Below are 21,818 nucleotides of genomic sequence, written 5' to 3'. Positions count from 1 at the left end.
AACCTGGAAAAAATCCTAAAACACCAAAAAACCCCACAGCAAACACAACGCCAGCCATCCCTGGGACAGAATTCCAGGATCCATGTGAAAGCCAAAGCCACAGATTCCCACCAGGAACAACCACGGATCAAGGAGCATTTTTGCCATTGGAGATGGAAGATCCAAGCATGGAAAACTGTCGATGAACTGGGAAATAATCAGGAAAAAGCTGAAAATTCGGGAAATTGCTCTCCTGAACGCGGATCCCAACCCCCCTGGGAGGTGGCACTGGAGGGGAAGGTGCTTCCAGGAACATCCTGAGCGGGATAAATCCATCCTGCCAGGCAGGAATTGCTGCTCTCCACGTGAAACAGCACCCGAGGGCAGCCCGGGAGCCGCCCTGCTCGGGGGGAGATGGAAAAGGGATGGGGGCAGTGCCAGGAACGGTGCCAGGGGAAGGTGGCACCGAGATCCCAAAGGATCAGAGCATGGAACCACCATGGAGACCTTGGATGGATCCCAAGAGGTTCCAACACCACCAAGGTGCCAGCCTCGCGACCAGGAACGGTGCCAGGGGAAGGTGGTACCCAGATCCCAAAGGATCAGAGCATGGAACCACCATGGAGACCTTGGATGGATCCCAAGAGGTTCCAACACCACCAAGGTGCCAGCCTCGCGACCAGGAACGGTGCCAGGGGAAGGTGGTACCCAGATCCCAAAGGATCAGAGCATGGAACCACCATGGAGACCTTGGATGGATCCCAAGAGGTTCCAACACCACCAAGGTGACAAATCCCAGCCCAATCTTGCATTCCCAGCAGGGATTCCCTATGGAAGCTCCACTGCACCCCAACAGCAACCTCAGCATGGGGGATGTCCCAAATCCTGGGAGATGGATGGAGGCAGCGCCAGCCTCGTGACCAGGAAAGGTGCCAGGACAAGGTGGCACCCAGATCCCAAAGGATCAGAGCGTGGAACCACCATGGAGACCTTGGATGGATCCCAAGAGGTTCCAACACCACCAAGGTGCCAGCCTCGCGACCAGGAACGGTGCCAGGGGAAGGTGGTACCCAGATCCCAAAGGATCAGAGCATGGAACCACCATGGAGACCTTGGATGGATCCAACCAAATCCCTGCCCAACCCTGCATTCCCAGCAGGGATTCCCTGTGCAAACTCCACTGCACCCCAAGAACAACCTCAGCATGGGGGATGTCCCAAATCCTGGGAGATGGATGGAGGCAGCGCCAGCCTCGTGACCAGGAAAGGTGCCAGGACAAGGTGGCACCCAGATCCCAAAGGATCAGAGCGTGGAACCACCATGGAGACCTTGGATGGATCCCAAGAGGTTCCAACACCACCAAGGTGCCAGCCTCGCGACCAGGAACGGTGCCAGGGGAAGGTGGTACCAAGATCCCAAAGGATCAGAGCGTGGAACCACCATGGAGACCTTGGATGGATCCAACCAAATCCCAGCCCAACCCTGCATTCCCAGCAGGGATTCCCTATGGAAACTCCACTGCACCCCAACAGCAACCTCAGCATGGGGGATGTCCCAAATCCTGGGAGATGGATGGAGGCAGCGCCAGCCTCGTGACCAGGAAAGGTGCCAGGACAAGGTGGCACCCAGATCCCAAAGGATCAGAGCGTGGAACCACCACAGATGGATCCCAGCAGCTCCAACCCCACCAAATCCCAGCCGGGATTCCCTATGGAAGCTCCACTGCACCCCAACACCACGCAGATTTTGGGGGATGTCCCAGACCCTGGCACGTGCCAGGGTCTCTCAGATTGGGCACCCCCCAGTCCTTAAAACGCCAGAAATTCCCCCAAAAGCGCGGCTGCCTCCTCCGCCCCAGCCCCCAGCCGGGAGCAGCGAGGAACAGGAGTCAAATCCTCCCACACTCCTGCCAGGAGGAGCTGCTCCCATTGCCGAGCTCCCCCTTCCTCCTCCTCCTCCTCCCGCCCGGCAGCGGCCGAGGAAGCTCCAAAAAAAAAAAAAAAAAAAAAAAAAAAAAAAATCAAATGGATGTTAAAATTAAAAAATAAAATAAATCAGAAACGCTCGGGAAAAGCCAATGGATCCCGGCTCTTCCTCCCTGCTCCCAGATTCCCAAATCTCCTCCTCCTCCTCCTCAGTTCCCGGCAAGCCACCCCCTCCCCCCGCCATCACAGATCCCTCTCCAGGCTCCAAAGCGCCCAAAATCGCCTCAATTTGGGGAATCTGGGCAAGGAGGAAGCCTCAGATCCTGGGAGGAGAAACCCTCAATCCCTGCGAGGAGAAACCCTGTGGATCCGTGCTGGGAGAGGACCCAGCTGCCCAGAACGGCTGAGGAGGGCTCCGCGCCCCCTCCCAGCCCCCGATCCCACCCGGCCCGGGCGGGGACTGCGAAGTTTCCCAAATGGGGGGGGGGGGGGCAGGAAAAGAGGGAGAATCCCGCGGGGAGGAAATCCGGGATGCGGCCGGGAAACGGCGCGGGAAGGAACCGGGAACCGGGAACCGGGAGCGGCCCCGGAGCCCGCACGGAACAAAGCGGGGCTCGAGGGGGCGACCCGGGGGGCTCCGGGATCCGCACCCCTCAATCCTATCGGGAACAGCCCCGGATTGCCCGGGGGATTGCCCGGAGCGCCCCCAAACCGCCCGGGATGAGCCCCAAAATCCCCGAGAGCTGCTCCCCAAAATCCCTCAGCTCTGCACGCCAAAAATCCCTGAGCTCTGCTCCCCAAAATCCCTGAGCTCTGCACGCCAAAAATCCCTGAGCTCTGCTCCCCAAAATCCCTGAGAGCTGCTCCCCAAAATCCCTGAGCTTTGCTCCCCAAAATCCCTCAGTTCTGCTCCCCAAAATCCCTCAGCTCTGCTCCCCAAAATCTCTGAGCTCTGCTCCCCAAAATCTCTGAGCTCTGCTCCCCAAAATCTCTGAGCTCTGATGCCCGAAATCCCTGAGTGCTGCCCCCAAAAAATCCCTGAGCTCTGCTCCCCAAAAAATCCCTGAGCTCTGCTCCCCAAAAAATCCCTGAGCTCTGCTCCCCAAAATCCCTGTGTTCTGCTCCCCAAAATTCCAGAGCTCCGCTCCCCAAAATCCGAGCTCTTTCCCCCCAGATCTGTCTGCTTTGTGACCCCAATCCTGCCGGCTCTGCCCCCAAAACCCCTGTGACGTGCTCCCCCAAATCTGAGCTCTGCTCCCTAAAATTCCTGAGCTGCGCACTCCCAAAATCGCTGTGCTCTGCTCCCCAAAACCCCTGAGCTCTGCTCCCCAAAAATTCCTGGCTCTGCTCCCCCAAATCCCTCAGCTCTATCCCCCAAAATCCCCCAGCTCTACCCTGCAAAATCTGAGCTCTGCTCCCCAGAATCCCTGAGCCCTGCTCCCCAAAATCTGAGCTTTGCTCCCCCGAAATCCCTCAGCTTGGCTCCCCAAAATCCCTCAGCTCTGCTCCCCCAAATCCCCGAGCTCCGCACTCCCAAATCCCTGTGCTCTGCTCCCCCACATCTGAGCTCTGCCTCCTAAAATCCCTCAGCTTTGCCCCCCAAAATCCCTGCGCGCTGCTCCCCCAAATCCGAGCTCTGCTCCCCCAAATCCGAGCTCCGCCGCCGCCCAACCCCTCGGGCTCTGCCTGCTGCCCTCAGCCCCCAAAATCCCCCTGAGCCCCCCAAAAAATCCACTCTCAGCCCCCCAAAATCCGCCTGACTCCCCAAAATCCCCCTCAGCCCCGGTTCTCGCCCCCCCCCCCCCCCAGGCAGGCCCTGCCCCGCCCCCGCCGGGCCCGGCCCCGCCGCCCCCGCGGGCCTCACCTGGCTCGGGGGTCGCGGGGGGTCTCGGCGGGTTCCCGGCGGTTCCCGGTGGGTTCCGGACGGTTCCCGGTGGCTCCCGGCGGGTCCCGGGCGGTCCCGGGGGTACCGGGCCGGGCGGGCGGAGCAGACGCGGCCGCCGCCGAGCGCAACCGGCACCACCACAAACAATGCCGCTGATTGGCCGCCGCCGCCGCCGCGCCCGCCCCGCCTCCCGACCCCAGCCGCGACGCCCATTGGTGCGGCGCGCAGACTGGCACGAGATCTCACCAATGGAATCGCTACGATCCTCTCTTATCCCGCCTGCCAGCTTTCACTGGATGTCTCAACAATGATTGACGTGCCGCTGCACCAATGGGAACGCGCCGAGCTTCCCCGCGGGGCGCCTTTAATGGGTCCCCGAGCCCTGAACATCCGGGTACTGCCGGCGGCGCGCGGTGGCGGCGCGCGACTTCTCCCCCGGCGCGCCGGGGAGTTTTGTCCCCTCCCAGCCGCCGTACCGGCCCCGGGCCCAGCACCGGCCCTGTTCCGCCGCACGTGGCGCCGCTGCGAGGCCGCGGTGGCTCCGGGGAGGAGATCCCGGTTCTGGGGACAGCGGGCAGAGCCCTCCAATGCCCGGCGGGGCGGTAGCGAGCGGGGCTCGGTGCTCGCGAGGCCTCATGGCCCGTGCCCGGATCCAAGATGGCGGCCTGAGGGCAGCGCCAGGGTCCAAGATGGCGGAGCCGGCCTCACTCCCCTCAGGGGGCTCCGCACCCTCAAACCCCCCCGGTAAATAAAAATGATCCCGGAGCCAGCGAGGAAAATACCGCAGCAGCTTTTATTTACAGGCCCCTGGGGCGGGGGCTGCTATTGCACAGTGCGAGGGGAGGGGGCGGCCCCGAACCCCCCCCAATGGCCACCGAACCCCCCAATGGCCCCAAATCCCCCGGGGGGCACAAACCCAGCGCCCCCCCAGCTGCCCTGGCACCCCCGAAGCCCCTCGGGACAGAAATGAGGATGGGGAACCTCCCCAGAGCCGTCCCTGCCCGTCCCACCCGCGCTCTCACTCTGGGGGAGGCTGAATAAATAAATAAAAATATATTAATACTGACATAGAAAACCCGTCGTGAGCCTGGGGGGGCCGGGGGTCCTTTCTCCCCACCCTGGAGCATCTGAGGGGGGTCCTGGCGGTCCCTTGTCCTTCCTGGAGCATCTGAGGGGGGTCCTGGCGGTCCCTTGTCCTTACTGGAGCATTTGAGGGGGGTCCTGGCGGTCCCTTGTCCTTACTGGAGCATTTGAGGGGGTTCCTGAGGGTCTTTTCTCCCCATCCTGAAGTATTTAAGGGGTTCCTGGGGGGTCCTTTCCCCACCCTAAAGGATTTGAGGGTGATCCTGGGGGACCCTGGAGCATTTTAGGGGGGTCCTGGGGGGTCCCTGGAGCATTTGAGGGGGTTCCTTCCCCACCCTGGAGTATTTGAGGAGGGGTCCTGGGGGTCCCTTCCCCACCTCAGCCCCGCCCCAACCCTTTGGGGGTGCCCTGGGGGGGGTCATTCCTATCTCCTCCTGAGGGGTTCCCGGGGTCCCCCTGTCCCGGGGGTCTCTCAGCACTCAGGGGATGTTCCCGGGGGGGGTCCCTGTCCCGTGTCGGTCCCGGGGGGGTTCCCGGTCCCGGGGTGCCTCAGCACTCGGGGGCGCCCCGAAGCACCGGCGGCACTCGGGGGGGGTTCCCGGGGTTCCCGGTCCCGGGGTCCCTCAGCACTCGGGGGGCGCCCCGAAGCACCGGCGGCACTCGGGGGGGGTTCCCGGTCCCTGTCAGGGTCCCGGGGTCCCTCAGCACTCGGGGGGGGTTCCCGGTCCCTGTCAGGGTCCCGGGGTCCCTCAGCACTCGGGGGGCGCCCCGAAGCACCGGCGGCACTCGCTCGCTCGCGCACTCGGGGGCTGCGCCCGCCGCCGCCGCAGCTCGTCCCGGCCCGGGGCCCCGCCCAGCTTGGCCAGCGCCGAGCGGTACCGGCGGTCAAAGGCGGCTGGGGGGGCACGGCGAGGGGTCAGAACGGACACCCCGGGAGCCCCGGTGTGCCCCCTGAACGTGCCCTGAACTCCCCGTGTCCCTCTGAGCCCCCTACACCCACCGCGTCCCCCCTAAACACACACCGAGCCCCCCAGATCCACTGTGTCCCCCTCCTGAGCCCCTGAGACCCCCAGTGTCCCCCCCAAACACACCCTGAGCCCCCCAGTGTCCCCCTCTGAGCCCCCTACACCCATCGTGTCCCTCTGTGCCAACCCCCATCCTTCTCATCGCCCTAAACCAAATGTGTCCCCCCCAAACCCACCCTGAGCCCCCCAAGTCCCTCTGAGCCCCCTCCCTTTGTCCCCCCTAGCCCCCAACACCCCCAAGGTGTCCCTGAGACCCCCAGTGCCACCCCACGGTTCCCCCCGGACCCCTGAGCCCCCCGTGCCCCCCGTACCGATGTCCGTGTGCTCCCGGCCCAGCGCCGCCAGCGTCAGGAACAGCAGCTCCCGGTAAATGCTCCTGCAGGGGGGACAGGGGGGATTTGGGGGGGATTTTGGGGTATTGGGGATGATTTTGGAGGAATTTGGGGCGGATGTGGGTGGAATTTGAGGGGATTTTGGGGTATTTGGGGTCTGTCCGTACCTGTGCAGGGTCTGGGGGGCCCCGGGGGCCGCCAGGGTCTCCAGGATGGGGGGATTTTGGGGGGAATTTGGGGGGATTTTGGGTATTTGGGGTCTGTCCATACCTGTGCAGGGTCTGGGGGGCCCCGGGGGCCGCCAGGGTCTCCAGGAACAGCCCGATGGCTTTGTGCACCTCGTTGAGCCCCACGTGGCTCAGCAGGGCCTCCAGGAAGGGCAGCGAGAACGGGCGGGCCGGGGGGCCCCAGGGGTGCAGCCGGGGGGGGATGCTACCTGGGGACCCCAAAACATCACCCCGGTGTCCCCAAATCCCCTGGGATGTCACCTGGGGACCCCAGTGACCCCAAATGCCCTGGGATGTCACCTGGGGACCCCAGTGACCCCAAATCCCCTGGGATGACACCTGGGGACCCCAAAGGTGAGCCCAGAGTGGCCCCAAGGTGTCCCTGATCCCACTCTTTGCTCTTGGCCATTCCTCAATTCCTTCCATACCCCGTGTTCCCCATCCCCACATCTCCCAATCCCATATCCCCATTCCCACACCCCCATTTCCATATCCCCAGTCTCTCATCCCTAATTCCACATCTCCACATCCCCAATCCCATATCCCCAGTCCCATACCCCCACTCCCATATCCCCATACCCCAAATCCAATCCCCCAACGCCAAATCCCACTCCCACATCCCCAAATCCCACACCCCAACCCCACACCCCTATTCCCATATCCCCAGTCCCACATTCCCATTCCTAATCCCGTATCGCAATCCCCCAATGCCCCAATCCCATATCTCCACACCCCAAATCCCCAATTCCACACCCCCAAATCTCATATCCCCATATCCCAAATCCCAATCCCATACCTCCATCCCCAATCCCATTTTCCCCACCCCAATCCCACACTCTCAATCCGTTATCCCATATCCCAATCCCCCAATCCCACACCCCAAATCCCCAATCCCACATCCCAATCCCTGAATCCCACACCCCAATCCCCCAATCCCCATTCCCCTATCCCCAATCCCCCAATCCCACACCCCAAATCCCCAATCCCACACCCCAATACCGCAATCCCCCAAATCCCCCAAATCCCCATCTCAATCCCCCATTCCCACTCCCCAATCCCCCAATCCCCCATCCCAATCCCCAATCCCACACCCCAAATCCCCCAATCCCACACCCCAAATCCCCCAGTCCCACACCCCAAATCCCCAATCCCCCAATCCCAATCCTAAATCTCAACCCCCAATCCCATATCCCCACATCCCAATCCCATATCCCAAATCCCCCAATCCCACACCCCAAATCCCCAATCCCCCAATCCCAATCCCACCCTGCAAATCCCCAATCCCACACCCCAAATCCCCAATCCCATATCCCAAATCCCCCATCCCACACCCCAAATCCCCAATCCCACACCCCAAATCCCCCATCCCACACCCCAAATCCCCAATCCCACACCCCAAATCCCCCATCCCACACCCCAAATCCCCAATCCCAGCCCCTTTCTCACTGTGCAGCCTCCAGATCACGTAGAGCGGGGGGCAGCTCTCGGGGTCGGGGCTCAGCACATCCCACAGCAGCCTCACACGGACCCGCGACGGCTCGGGGGGCTGCGGGGCGGGCAGGGGGCTCAGGACCACCAAGGACCCCCCAGAGACCCCCCAGAGACCCCCAAACCCACCTCGGGGTCTTGGGGGCCGTGCTGGGAGCCCAGCAGGGCTGCAGGACAGGTTGGGGGGCCCAGCACCACCAAACCCCCCCAGACCCCAGAATTGCGGGACCCCCCAAATTGTGGTGGTGAGGGAGCTCCTGCCCAGCCCTGGGAATGGGAGGGCACCCCCAAATTGTGGTGGTGAAGGACCCCCAAAGCCCCAAACCCACTTGGGGCTCTCGGGGGCCGTGCTGGAAGCCCAACAAGACTGCAGGACAGGGCTGGGGGGGCTCAGAACAGATTGGGGGGCTCAGGACAGGGCTGGGGCGCTCAGGACAGGGTTAGGGGGCTCAGCACCACCACGAAACTCCCCCAGACCCCCCAGAGCCCCCCAAACTCACCTGTGGGTCCGGGGGCGCGTGCTGGGAGCCCAGCAGCAGCAGGAGCAGTGGGATTGAGGGGGATCCAGCACCCCCAAACCCCCCCAAGACCCCTCCCCAGCCCCCCAAACTCACCTGCGGGTCGGGGGGCGCGTGCTGCGAGCCCAGCAGCAGCAGGGGCAGCTGGCTGGGCAGCGCCAGGCGCTGGAAGAACCACAGAAGGTTCCAGAAGATGATGGGGTGCTTGTCCACCAGCTCGGGGCGCGCCAGCAGCTCCCCGCCCTCGTTCTCCACCAGGCTCTCGAGCTCCTTGCGCAGCACCAGCGGGCACAGGTACGCAAAGGCCACGCGCTCCCGGCGCCACGGGGGCTGCAGGGGGGACACGATGGGGACACCGAGTTACGGGGGGGGGGGACACGATGGGGACACCCACGTTAGGGGGCATGGACACCCCCTGCCCTGCCCCGGAACGCACCAAGAACTGGGAATGGGCTGCAAAGCGGGGGGGGGACACGATGGGGACCCCGACCTAGAGGGGATGGACACCTCCTGCCCCGCCCTGCAATGCCCTGGGACCTGAGAATTGGGGGGAACACGATGGGGACCCCTGAATTAGGGGAGGAGAACAAGTCCTGCCCAGCCCTGGAACACACAGGGAACTGGGAATGGGGGGGGGACACGTTTGGGACCCCCAAATTAGGGGGGAGGGACACCCCCTGCCCTGGGATGGACCAGGACCTGGGAATGAAGGGGACCCCCAAATTAGAGTTGGGAGACATCCCCTGCCCTGCCCTGGAATGGGGGGGACGACACGATTGGGACCCCCAAATTAGGGGGGGGGGACATGATTGAGACCCCCAAATTAGAGAGGGGGACAGGCTTGGCGCCCCCAAATTAGAGCAGGGGGACACCCCCTGCCCTGCCCTGGCCTGGAACGCACCAGGACCTGGGAATTGGGTGAGAAACATTTGGGACCCCCCTGCCCAGCCCAGAACCACCAAAGCAGCCCCAGAGACCCCAAATCCTAAATGGGACTGTCCCAAACCCCAATTTCAGGGATGAGAGAAGGACCCCCCCCCCAATTCCCAGCCCCCCGTTACCGGGGTCTCGGCGCAGCCGTTGCACAGCCCGGGGGTCCCGGGGGTCCCGTCCAGCTCCAGGCAGCGCCGGCGGTCGCTCAGCACCGGCCCCTGTGGGGAGGGGGGCACCGGGGGGGGGCTGCGGGACACACGGGGGGGGTCACGGTGATGGGGGGGTCACAGCAATGGGGGCAATGGTGGCACCGGGGCGGTCGCGGTGACGGGGGGCACCGGGGGACCCCCAAAGGGTGAATGGACAGGGGGGAATGGTGGGGAGCAAAGAGGGGGATTGGGGACACCTGGGGGACATGGGGAGGGCAGGGGGACACTGGGGACCCCTCAGCGGTGGCACCTCAGGACACTCTGGCGACACGGGGCGGGCAGCGGGACCCCAGAGTGTCCCCAGAGAGGATGGGGGTCCCTGAGGGCGTCTGGGGCGGTCCTGGGGCGTCCCCAGAGGTGGCACCTGGGAACACCTTGGTGACATCAGGAGGGCAGTGGGGGTCCCTCAGGTTATCTGGGGGGGGTCCTGGGGGGTCCCCAGAGGTGGCACCTGAGGGGGTCCCTGAGAACGTCTGGGGGTGTCCTGGGATGGCACCTTGGGGACATGAGGAGGGCAGCGAGGGGTCCCCGGGCGTGTCCCCGGGCTGTCACCCAGGTGTTTCACCTGGGCGCCCGGCGGAGGTCGCGGATCTCGATGCTCAGGAAGGGCACGAAGGAGCGGCAGCAGAAGGGGCACGAGGTGTTGAGGTTGGAGTCGTCCGAGGTCCAGCCGGCCATGAGCTCCTCATCGAACACCAGCGCGGCACAGCCCGGGCAGCGCGAGCAGCTCGACAGCAGCACCTGGGCACGGGCCAGGCTGAGCCCAAAGCACACATCTGCCCCCCTAAACCTGACATCTGCCCCCCAAAGCACACATCTGCCCCCCTAAACCTGACATCTGCCCCCCAAAGCACACATCTGCCCCCCTAAACCTGACATCTGCCCCCCAAAGCACAGATCTGCCCCCCAAAACCCAGACCTGCCACCCAAAGCCCAGCTCTGCCCCCCAAACCACAGCTGTGCCCCCCAAACCCAGATCTGCCCTCCAAACCCCAAATCTGCCCCCCAAACCTGAGCTCTGTCCCCAGATTTCAGCTCCGCCCCCCCCCCAAATCTCAGCTGTGCCCCCAAACCCGAGCTGTGCCCCCTCCAAACCCGGCTCTGCCCCCCAAACCTGAGCTCTGCCCCCACTCCCGTGCCCCCCAACCCCCCGTGCCCCCCCAACCCCATCTCTCCACCCCCCCGCATTTCCCACCCCCCCATTTCCCACCTCCAGGCCGGGGGGCTCCGTCCCCGCCCCCCCATCCGTGCAGGGCTCCCCGGGGGCTTTGGGGGCGCCCCCCCCCGCTGCCCCCCGAGGCATCGGACAGGTCCAGCTCACTGCCCAGCGACACCGAGCTCTGCCATGGGACAGGGGACGCGGGGCTCAGGGGGGGCGGACGGACGGACGGACAGACGGACAGGCACATGGACACACAGACGGACGGACGGATGGACAGACAGACAGGCAGACGGATGGACAGACACAAAGACGGACAGACAGACGGACGGATGGACAAGACACGCGGACGGACGGACGGGCAGACAGAAAGATGGACGGGCAGACAGAAAGATGGACAGACAGACGGACAGACAGACGGGCGGACAGACAGACGGGCGGACAGACGGGCGGACGGACAGACAAACAGATAGATGGACAGACGGATGGACAGACAGGACAGACGGACAGACAGACGGACAGACGGACAGCCAGGACAGCCACGCGCGGTACCTCGGAGGCCGTGGACTCGGGCCGCTCCCGGGGCCGCAGCAGGGTCCCGCCGGGGCTGCGCCGTGACCGGGGGGGTGGGGGGGGGGTCCCCGTCCCGCTGCTCCGACCCCCGGCGGCCGCCGGGATCCCGGGGGGGCTCCGAGGGCCGCGGGGGGCGCTTACCGGGGGACAGCAGCTGCTGCAGCTTGGCCGCCAGGCCCCGGCGCGGGGTCACCCCCCCCGGCACCACCGGCACCGGCACCGGGACCCCCCCCGGGCCCCTCGTCGCCGCCGCTGTCGTCGGTGGCGATGTCCGAGAGGCTCCCGTCGGCCGAACCGGGGGGGCGGCGGGGGGCGGGCGGGGCGGGGGTCGCCGGGAGCAGGGGGGGCTCCCCGGGCCCCTCCCGGGCCGCGCCCCCCTCGCTGCGGGCGGGGAAACTGAGGCTGCCGCTCTTGACGAGCCGCGGGGCCGGCACCGCGTCCCGGAGGCTCCGCCCGGCCCAGGTGGTCTGGCGGTGCAGGGGGGGGCGCGGGGCGGCGGCGGCGCCGTCACCTGGGGGGGGACGGGACAGAGGGGTCAGGGACAGCGGGGGGACAGGACAGAGGGGTCAGGGACAGCGGCCCCCACACCTGGGGGGGACAGAGGGGTCAGGGACAACAGCCCCCAGCCCTGGGAGGGCTCAGTGACCTAAGGAGGGGACAAGGGGGTGTCAATGGGGCCAATAATACCCGCCCAACACAGGCAGGTGGCAGAAGGTGACAGGGGACGATCGCCAGGACCTCCCCCATGCCCCGGAGATGCTCCGAGGGGCTGAATCAGGGGGTGTGAGTGGGTGGGCTGGGGGGTCTCAGTCACATGAGGGGGACAAAGGGGTGTCAATGAGACCCCCCCCGACCCCCATAACTCCCCCCACCCCAGGGAGGTGGCAGGAGGGGACAAGGGGACAATCACCCCAAGCCCTGGAGATGCTCGGAGAGGCTCCATCACCCACAGGGGTGCCAGGGGGTGTGAGTGGGGTCCCAATCCCCCCCATGCCCTCACCGGGGGGGTCTCCGGCCGCTCGCTGCCGCTGCCGCTGCCTCAGGGGCTGCCGGAACTGCGCCGCCCCCAGCACCACGTTCCTGAGCTTGGCCCAGCGCAGCCGCCCCCCCTGCGTCCCCGCCGGCCATTTGCTCTCCAGCACCGCCTGCCGGGGGGCACAGGGGGCGTCAGGAGACCCTCGGGACCCCCACCCACCCCACAGGGTCCCCTCGGCGTCACCTTGTTGTAGTAGCCGTAGGTGACGGTGTTGGGGACGATGCCGGCGCGCTTCATCTCCAGCAGGACGCGCACGGACAGCACGGGCTCGCCGTACTGCCCGCACAGCTGCATCAGGATGCGGTAGCACACCTGGGGGGCACCTCAGATCACCACGGGGGGCACCTGGGCACCCCCCCTCCGGCCTCGGAGTGCCACAGGCTGGGAAAGAGCCCCTCGTCCTGTCCCTGTCCCCTGTGAGCAGCGTCTGACCCTGTCCCCTGCTGGCAGCAGTGCAGAGCCACGAGGTCCCCCTGAAAAGGGCTGAGCCCCCTCCCAGCTGCCTCAGGGGGTCTCCATTCCCTCCTCCTGCTGCTCCAGCCCCTCCACGTCCCTCCCGGCCTGAGAAGTGGACACAGCACTGGACACTGGCCACAGATTCCTGTTTCCCTCAGCCCCAGCAGTGCCACCCCACAGCAGCTCCCCCTTCTTCCCGCAGGATCTGGAGCAGGATCTCATCATCCCTGGCTGTCCCCTCCTGTCAGGAGCTGTGCAGAGCCACAAGGTCCCTCCTGAGCCTCCTTTCCTCCCCTCCCAGCTCCCTCAGGGATTCTCCATTCCCTCCTCCTGCTGCTCCAGCCCCTCCACGTCCCTCCTGGCCTGAGAACTGGACACAGCCCTGGACACTGGACCCAGCCCTGGACACTGACCACAGCCCTGGACACTGGACACAGTCCTGGACACTGGACACAGCCCTGGACACTGACCACAGCACTGGACACTGGACACAGTCCTGGACACTGGACACAGCCCTGGACACTGACCACAGCACTGGACACTGGACCCAGCACTGGACACAGCACTGGACACTGGACACAGCACTGGACACTGGACCCAGCACTGACCACAGCCCTGGACACTGGACACAGCACTGGACACTGGACACTGCACTGGACACAGCACTGGACACTGGACACAGCACTGGACACTGGACACTGCACTGGACACTGGACCCAGCCCTGGACACTGACCACAGCACTGGACACTGGACCCAGCCCTGGACACTGGACACAGCACTGGACACTGGACACAGCCCTGGACACTGGACACAGCACTGGACACAGCACTGGACACTGACCACAGCACTGGACACTGGACCCAGCACTGGACACAGCACTGGACACTGACCACAGCACCGGACACTGGCCACCATTTCCCGTTCCCCTCAGCCCCCACAGTCCCACCCACCCCATCTCCCTGTTTCCCCAGAAGGTTCTGGAACAGACCCCGACCCACCTCGTCGGGCAGCACCACCTTGTGCTGCTCCATCTTGCGCAGCACGTCGTATGCCAGCTGCAGCGCCCGCAGCTTGGCGGGGGCGGCGCGCACCTGCGTGGGCAGGTACAGGAACCAGAGCCCGTAGCAGTGCCCCAGCAGGCACCGTGCCCACAGCTCGGGCACCGCCGAGGACTTCTGTGCCACGCGCTGGGCCACCTTCATCTCCTGGGGACACCGAGGGACAGTCAGGGAACGGGGCTGAGCCGCTCAGCGCCGTGCCCGGGTGGGCACCCGGACAGGTGGCACAGCTCAGGGACACCTCTGAGAGCGTTGTGCCATCTGGGCACCTGGACAGGTGGCACAGCCCAATGGGGTCAATGTGCCATGTGAGCACCTGGACAGGTGGCACAGCTTACAGGACACTTAGCAGGTGCTGTCCCACCTGCCCAGGTGTCCCAGCTGCCGTGCCCAGGTGCTGTTCCCTCGTGCCCAGGTGTCCCAGGTGTGCCCCTCACCTGCTTGGTGCGCCGCGGGGCGGGGCTGCTCGGGGCGCTGCTCCTGGCCTGGCACAGCTGAGCCACCAGAGGGTCCCGGGGGGGCTCCAGCAGCTCCGGGCGCAGTGTGGGGAACCCGTCATACCTGGGGGGCACAGGTGAGGGGAACCCGTCATACCTGGGGGGCACAGGTGAGGGGAACCTGTCATACCTGGGGGGCACAGGTGAGGGGCACCTGTCATACCTGGGTATGGGGGACACAGGTGAGGGGCACCTGTCATACCTGGGGGGCACAGGTGAGGGGCACCTGTCATACCTGGGGGGGCACAGGTGAGGGGAACCCGTCATACCTGGGGGGGGGGGGCACAGGTGAGGGGGTTTGGGAAGGGGGACAGGGGAGGGTCCTGGGGGTCTCACCTGTAGCAGGCGGGGGGCTCGGCCCCATCGGGCCCCGCCGGCTGCTCCGGGGGGGTGATGAACACCGTGTGCTCCCCACCTCGGGGGTCGTCCAGCTCCATCAGGGGCGTGTCCTCGGGCTTCTCCAGGTCCACCTGCACCTGGGGAGGAGGCGGGGTCAGCAGGGGGATGGTGGGGACACAGGGACACACCTTGGGGACACAGGGACACACGGAGGGGACACAGGTGAGGAACTTGAGGTGGAGAGAGAAGGACACAAAAGGGACACGTGGAGGGGATACAGGAACACACCTTGGGGACACCTGTGAGGAACTCAAGGCAGGGAGCAAGGGACACACAAGGGACATGCAAAGGGGACACAGGGACACACTTTGTGGACACAGGTGTTGAAGAACTCGATGTAGGGAGTGAGGGACACACGAGGGACATGCAGAGTGGGACACAAGGGACACACAGGGACACACAAGGGACACACGGGGACACACGGGGACACACCTTGTCGACGCAGGTGTCGAAGAACTCGAGGCAGGGAGTGAAGGACACACAAAGGGGACACACAGGGACACACAAGGGACACACGGGGACACACGGGGACACACCTTGTCGACGCAGGTGTCGAAGAACTCGAGGCAGGGCTCGCGGTCGCTGGCGAAGGAGCAGTCCTCGATGAACTGCGTGAAGAGCTGCGTGCGCAGCAGCTGCCCGTAGAAACGCTGGTACGCCCGATCCCGGGAGCGCAGGAACCCTGGGGACACAGAGGGGACACCAAGGGGACATTGGGGTGGGATCAATGGGATCAATGGGATCAATGGGATCGCTGGTACTCCCGATCCCGGGAGCGCAGGAACCCTGGGGACACAGAGGGGACACCAAGGGGACATTGGGCACATTGGGGTGGGATCAATGGGATCAATGGGATGGGATGGGATGGGATGGGATGGGATGGGATGGGATGGGATGGGATGGGATGGGATGGGATCAATGGGATGGGATGAGATACACAGGTTTGGATGGAACAAAGAGGAGCAGGAACCAGCCGGACAGGACAGCACAGAACTCATGTTCTCACACCCCCATGTCCTCCCCAGCTCCCCATTTCCCCCCTCACCCTGCAGGGCGAACAGGCTGTCGGCGTCACACAGGACAGCACAGAGCTCACCCAGGACACCCCCATGTCCCCCCAGCTCCCCATTTCCCCCCTCACCCTGCAGGGCGAACAGGCTGCCGGCGTCGCGGCCGGCCGGGGCGGGCGCGGGCGCGATGGGCCGCAGGAAGGAGCGGTACCCGCGCAGGGCACAGGCCATGAAGCGCAGGAACGCCGCCCGCGCCTCCAGCTCCAGCTGCGCCCGCCGCGCCCCCGCGGCCTCCGCGTCGCTCAGAACCAGCTCCGGGGGCTCCTCCTCGCCCGGCGCGCTCAGCACTGCGGGGACACCGCGGGACAGGGTTGGGACTGGGGACACTGGGGACGGGACAGGGTTAGCACAGGGGACGGGGATGGGATAGGGTTGGGACTGGGGACATGGATGGGACAGTGTCAGCACCGGGGATACAGATGGGACAGAATCAGCACCAGGGGTGCCCAGCCAGACTGGACAGCGTCAGCACCGGGGACATGGATGGGACAGGGCTGGCACCAAGGACACGGATGGGACAGCGTTGGCACAGGGGACACCCAGCCGGACAAATCCCATGGCCAGAGAGCCCTGAGGGTGGGGTCAGTTGGGAAGCAACACCCAGGGAATGAGGGAGTGAAGCCACAGCTCTGATCCTGCTTGGGAAATGCTCCCAGGCATTCTCCTGGGGGGGATTCAGGGTGGTCTTTGACCTCACTGGGTCCCTCCTGTTTGGGCTATTCCATGATAACAGCAGAGCTGGGGGATGTGGTGACCCCCAGACCCTCCAGGCCCCCCACTCACGCTCATCCAGCTGCTGGGACAGGCTGTGCAGCGAGGCCAGCAGCACCTTGCAGGGCTTGCGGGGCAGCGCGCGGGGAGACAGCAGCTTCCTCTCCTCGCTCCTGGGGACACAGGCACGAGGGCAGGGCGGGACCCCCGGCACCCCCAGGACCCCCTACCCACCCCAGCCCTGGGGACACTCACTGGAAAATGGTGTTGGTGTCCAGGTCGACGAAGATGACGTCGCGGGGGGGCTCGTAGAGGTCGAAGTAGCTGGAGTGGATGCCTACAATGAAGGGCACGGGGGCACACAGCACGTCAGCCAGCGCCAGCGGGCACAGCGGGATGTAGGGGCACTGCCAGCGCAGGGGGAAGATCATCTGGGGACAGGACAGGGTGGTCAGCGCCGCGGGGCCCCCGCCAGGCGGGATGGGGGGCCCGGCGCCGCGGGGTGGGGGCTCCGGAGCTGCAGGACCGGGAGCGCCCGTGGCACAGGATCACCAGTCCTGCGGGATCGGGGTGCCCAGCAGCACAAAATGGGGGTCCCCAGCACTGAGGCAGGGAGATCTCCATGGCAGGTCCTCAGCACTGAGGGATCGGTGGTCCCAACACCACAGGACAAGGATCCCCAGTGCTGAGGGGTGGCAGTCCCCAGTGCCACAGGTCCCCAGCACTGTGGGACCAGGATTCCCAGCACAGCAGGTCCCCAGCACTGTGGGATCAACACTCCCAACACCACAGGACAGGGATCTCCAGTGCTGAGGGACAGCAATCCCCAGTGCCACAGGTCCCCAGTGCTGAGGGACGCCAATCCCCAGTGCCACAGGTCCCCAGTGCTGAGGGACAGCAATCCCCAGCGCCACAGGTCCCCAGTGCTGAGGGACGCCAATCCCCAGTGCCACAGGTCCCCAGTGCTGAGGGACCAGGATCCCCAGTGCCACAGGTCCCCAGTGCTGAGGGACAGCAATCCCCTGTGCCACAGGTCCCCAGTGCTGAGGGACAGCAATCCCCAGTGCCACAGGTCCCCAGTGCTGAGGGACAGCAATCCCCAGTGCCACAGGTCCCCAGTGCTGAGGGACAGCAATCCCCAGTGCCACAGGTCCCCAGCGCTGTGGGACCAGGATCCCCAGTGTCACAAATCCCCAGCCCCATGGTGGCACATCCCCTCGGTGTCCCTCGGTGTCCCCTGCGGTCACTCACCGCCACCAGGGCTTCCCCCACGCTGGTCAGGACGTCGGGGCGCAGCGAGTGGATGAGCAGCTTCTGCTCGGTGAGGACGGCCACCAGCAGTGCCACGGCGTTGTCAGGGCCCAGGTTCTGCAGCAGCGTCAGGAAACTGGCCCCGCTGAGGGTGGGGACACCACCTGGTCACCCACGGGCCCCTCCCCACCTGTGCCCCCCCACCAGCATTCCCCAGCCCTACCTGAGGGGCAGCGGGGAGGACACGGGCCGGCACAGCAGCAGGCTGTCATAGGGGGACATCTGTAGGGACACACGGACAGGGTGGTGGGGGACACGGGGACACACTGGGATGGGATGGGGTGGGGTAGGATGGGATGGGATGGGATCAATGGGATCAATGAGATGGGATGGGATGGGATGGGATGGGATGGGATGGGATGGGATGGGATGGGATGGGAACAGGGCTGGGATGGGATGGGATGGGATGGGATGGGATGGGATGGGAACAACGGGACGGGATGGGATGGGAACGGGGTTGGGATGGGATGGGATGGGGATGGGACGGTCACCCCCCCCAGGTGACTCACCTGCACCAGGATGCGCGGGCGCTGCGGGGACGGGAAGGGCACGTTGTGCATGAAGTGCGAGATGTGCCTGCGGGCGGAGCGGCCCCGTCAGCGCGGGGGTGGCCGCGGGCCCCCGTCCCCCCCGGAGCCCCCCCCGGACCCCGCTCACGTCTCCAGGGGCAGCACGTGGGGGCCCGAGATGGAGTAGCGGTAGATGAACATGAGGAACTTGCGGAAGACGTCGAAGAAGGGCCAGTGGGACAGCACGCAGATGCTCTTGCGCGTGTGCAGCGAGCGCCCCGGCACCGGCCGCCGGTCCACCACGCTGAGCAGCCCCAGGCGCAGCGCCTGCGCCTCCGACAGCCGCTCCCGGGGAAACGCCTCGTGGAACTGGATGGCGGCGCCGTACACCTGCGGGCACCCCGGGCTGTCAGGGCACCCCGGGCACTGGGATCCCGGGACAACGGTGCCAGGAACCCATGGCACCAGGATCCTGGGGTCACAGTGATGGGAACCCCTGGCACAGGGATCCTGGGCCCACGAGGGATGGGAACCCCTGGCACCGAGGATACTGATCCCACAGTGCCAGGAACCCATGGCACCAGGATCCTGGGGCCACAGGGATGGGAACCCCTGGCACAAGGATCCTGGGGCCATGAAGGATGGGATCAGCTGGTCCCACGATGCGGTTCCCACAGCACTGGGAACTCCTGGCACCAGAGATCATGAGGGATGGGAACCCCTGGCACTGGGATCCCAGGCCCACAGAGCTGGGAACCCCTGGCACCAGGACGCCAGTCCCACAAGGGATGGGAACCCCTGGCACAGGGATCCTGGTCCCACAAGGGAGGGGAACCCCTAGTCCCAGGATCCTGGTCCCACAGCCCTGGCAACCCCTGGCACAGCAATCCTGGTCCCACGAGGCTGTAGGGCACCCAGGCACCCACCCCCTCCCATGGCACTGGGGACCCCCGTGCCACCCCCCAGCCCCCTGTCCTGCCGTGCCTTGTCCCCCGAGGCGCCGGTGAGGACGAAGGTGGAGAAGACAGGCAGGGGGTACTTGGTGCCCACGGGCCAGCTCTCGATGGTGGCGCCCATGGGCAGGCAGAACACGGGCACCGACTCGGGCAGAGGGAAGGACTCGCTGTCCTGCTCGGGGTAGCGGCTCAGCAGCCCTGCACGGACACACGGACAGCCGGACACATGGACACCGGACAGCGGGATCAGCCCCCCGGGTCATCTCACCCAGCCCAGCGAGGAGGGGGCAGCCAGGGGAGTGCCCACAGCTCCCCAAAACCACCCCCCAAAAGGAAACACAACCGCCCCCAACCCCCAGTGAGAGACCCCAGTGTCACCCCAGTAAGGGATATCACACTTTCCAAGAAACCCCATTGTCACCCCAGTAAGGGACCCCATTGTCCCCTCTCCCAGTAAGGGACCCCAGTCCCCAAAGCCTGGCAAGACCCCCCCAGTGGCGCTGTGGCAGCTGAAGGGCCCCACCTTGTGCTCCCCAAACCCCCCTGAGGAGACCCAGGGGCTCCCCCAAATCGGCCCCACGCTGGCTGGAGGCGGTTAATCAACACAGAAAACATTTTTAAAAATAACAACAACAACAAACAACTCTGGCTCCCCCCGTGAGCCCCCAGCACCCCCACGCCAGGTGCCCACCTGCCTCGTAGACCAGCGTGTTGTCCTTGGCCACGGCGATCTTGTAGCACAGGAACAGCGCGGGGCCCCACTGCAATGAAGCATCGGGATTTTGGGGCTCAGCACGGGCAGGGCAGCACCGTGGGGACCAGAGGCGCCCTCCAAACTCACCATGCTGGTGTTGAGGTTCTTGTCCACGCGGCAGAAGGTGTGGGGCGTGCTCTCGCCCTTGCTGGGCATCACCAGGCAGATGTCGGTGACGCCCAGCGTGTGGTGCCCGGGCGGCTCGGCCGCGCGCCGGAACGTCAGGAACGTGCGCTGGTGGCCCGGCGAGCCCGCGGCCAGGTTGGCAGAGCGGCTGTAGGGCGTCGTGTCCAGGAGCTGGCAGCCCGGCTTGGGCCGGTCCTTGCCCTCATAGTGCACCCTGAGGGGTGGGAGCGTCACAGATGTGTTTTGTCAAAAATCCTTTCCTTGGGATTGCTCCTCCTGAGAGGCCCCAGGAACAACATGTAAATCATGGTTATCTGCTGCTGTGGGATGCAACAGGTGCACCTGTGATTGGGCTCATGTAATTGTTTCTAACTAATGGCCAATCACAGTCAGGGGATCTGTGATTGATCTCATGTATTTGTTTCTAATTAATAGCCAATCACAATCCAGCTGTTTGGATCGCCTCAGTCAGTTCAATCCTTTGTTATCATTCTTCTTCTATTCCTAGCTAGCCTTCTGAAGAAGTCCTTTTTTCTAATTATTTTTAGTATAGTTTTAATATAATATATATCATAAAATAATAAATCAAGCCTTCTGAAACGTAACACCAACATTCTCGTCTCTTCCCTCATCCCAAGGCCTCTGCGAACACCAGCACAGGGAGAGGGGTGAGGGGAACTGCCAGTGGCACCTCCTGGGTCCTTCCCAGCTTCCCAAACTCTTCTCTCTCTGGGTTCTTTTCCACCTTCCCAAACTCTTCCCTCTCTGGGTTCTCCCCCAGCTTCCCAAACTCTTCCCCCTCCAGGTTTTTCCCCAGCTTCCCAAACTCTTCCCTCTCTGGGTTCTCCCCCAGCTTCCCAAACTCTTCCCCCTCCAGGTTTTTCCCCAGCTTCCCAAACTCTTTCCCCTCTGGGTTCTTTCCCAACTTCCCAAAATCTTCCCCCTCCAGGTTCTTCCCCAGTTTCCCAAACTCTTCCCCGGGGCTGCTGCGACCCAGAGCAGGACTCTGTGCCCCCCACTCACCCCAGCTCGATCAGGGGGGGTTTGTCCCGCCCCCGTTTGTAGCACAGGAACATCTGGGGGTTGTTGAGCAGCCCCGCGTTGAGGTCCACGGGGTGTCCGGACGTGCTGGTCTCGATGCAGGTGAAGCCCTGGGGCACCTCCTCGCCCTGCGAGCGGATGATCACGGCCACGTCCGTGATGGGCTCCCCGGGCCGCGCCGGCCGCGGCTGCTGCTCCTCCTCCAGCGCCCGAGAGCCCTCGGCCAGCCCGGCCACCACGAAATAATCCACGAGCTGCGGGGGCTTCTCGTCCGACATGGCTCCAACAGCATCTGCGGGGACACGGCCGACGGTGCCACCAGCCCAGCGGGGACGGGACGGGACGGGAAGGGAGGAGGTTCCGGTCACGCCGCGGGACACGGGGACCCTCCAGAGCCTGCAGCCACCCCCGAGCACGGGGAGCTCCCCTCGGTAGTGCCCGGAGAGAGGACGGACCCCAACGCCGAGGCACCCCCGGTTCGGGGGCTCGCTCCTGCTTTGGGGACCCGCTCCCTTCTGCGCCCCTACTTTGGGGAGCTGCTCCGTTCTGTGCCCCCT

General features: G+C 65.0%; 2 protein-coding genes across 2 annotated transcripts in view; both read right to left on the bottom strand.

Annotated features, from left to right (window-relative positions):
• The window catches only part of GATAD2B (GATA zinc finger domain containing 2B), a 29,006-nt gene extending 25,103 nt beyond the window's left edge, over window positions 1-3,903 (bottom strand). The window contains exon 1 of the mRNA XM_058821822.1: window positions 3,769-3,903. The gene's annotated coding sequence lies outside the window, so the exon portion shown is untranslated. The remainder of the gene's footprint in view (window positions 1-3,768) is intronic.
• Window positions 3,904-5,440: 1,537 nt separating this feature from the next.
• Window positions 5,441-21,570, bottom strand: DENND4B (DENN domain containing 4B). The gene is given in 29 exon segments (XM_058821619.1): window positions 5,441-5,767; window positions 6,209-6,273; window positions 6,500-6,665; window positions 7,903-8,002; window positions 8,559-8,792; window positions 9,524-9,641; window positions 10,170-10,345; window positions 10,815-10,889; window positions 10,891-10,944; window positions 11,316-11,393; window positions 11,395-11,547; window positions 11,549-11,847; window positions 12,337-12,481; window positions 12,556-12,684; window positions 13,828-14,034; window positions 14,325-14,448; window positions 14,721-14,860; window positions 15,320-15,465; window positions 15,925-16,140; window positions 16,637-16,737; window positions 16,820-16,995; window positions 17,816-17,960; window positions 18,039-18,097; window positions 18,385-18,451; window positions 18,533-18,774; window positions 19,369-19,538; window positions 20,032-20,101; window positions 20,182-20,434; window positions 21,244-21,570. Coding segments are annotated over 29 exon segments (4,350 nt in total). The 5' UTR covers window positions 21,540-21,570; the 3' UTR covers window positions 5,441-5,621.
• Window positions 21,571-21,818: the final 248 nt, after the last annotated feature.

The sequence above is a fragment of the Ammospiza caudacuta genome, chromosome 30, assembly GCF_027887145.1.
Source record: "Ammospiza caudacuta isolate bAmmCau1 chromosome 30, bAmmCau1.pri, whole genome shotgun sequence".
In the NCBI taxonomy this organism is placed as follows: Eukaryota; Metazoa; Chordata; class Aves; order Passeriformes; family Passerellidae; genus Ammospiza; species Ammospiza caudacuta.
The sequence above is the reverse complement of the archived record's forward strand: the minus strand, read 5'-3'. Positions and strand labels throughout refer to the sequence as shown.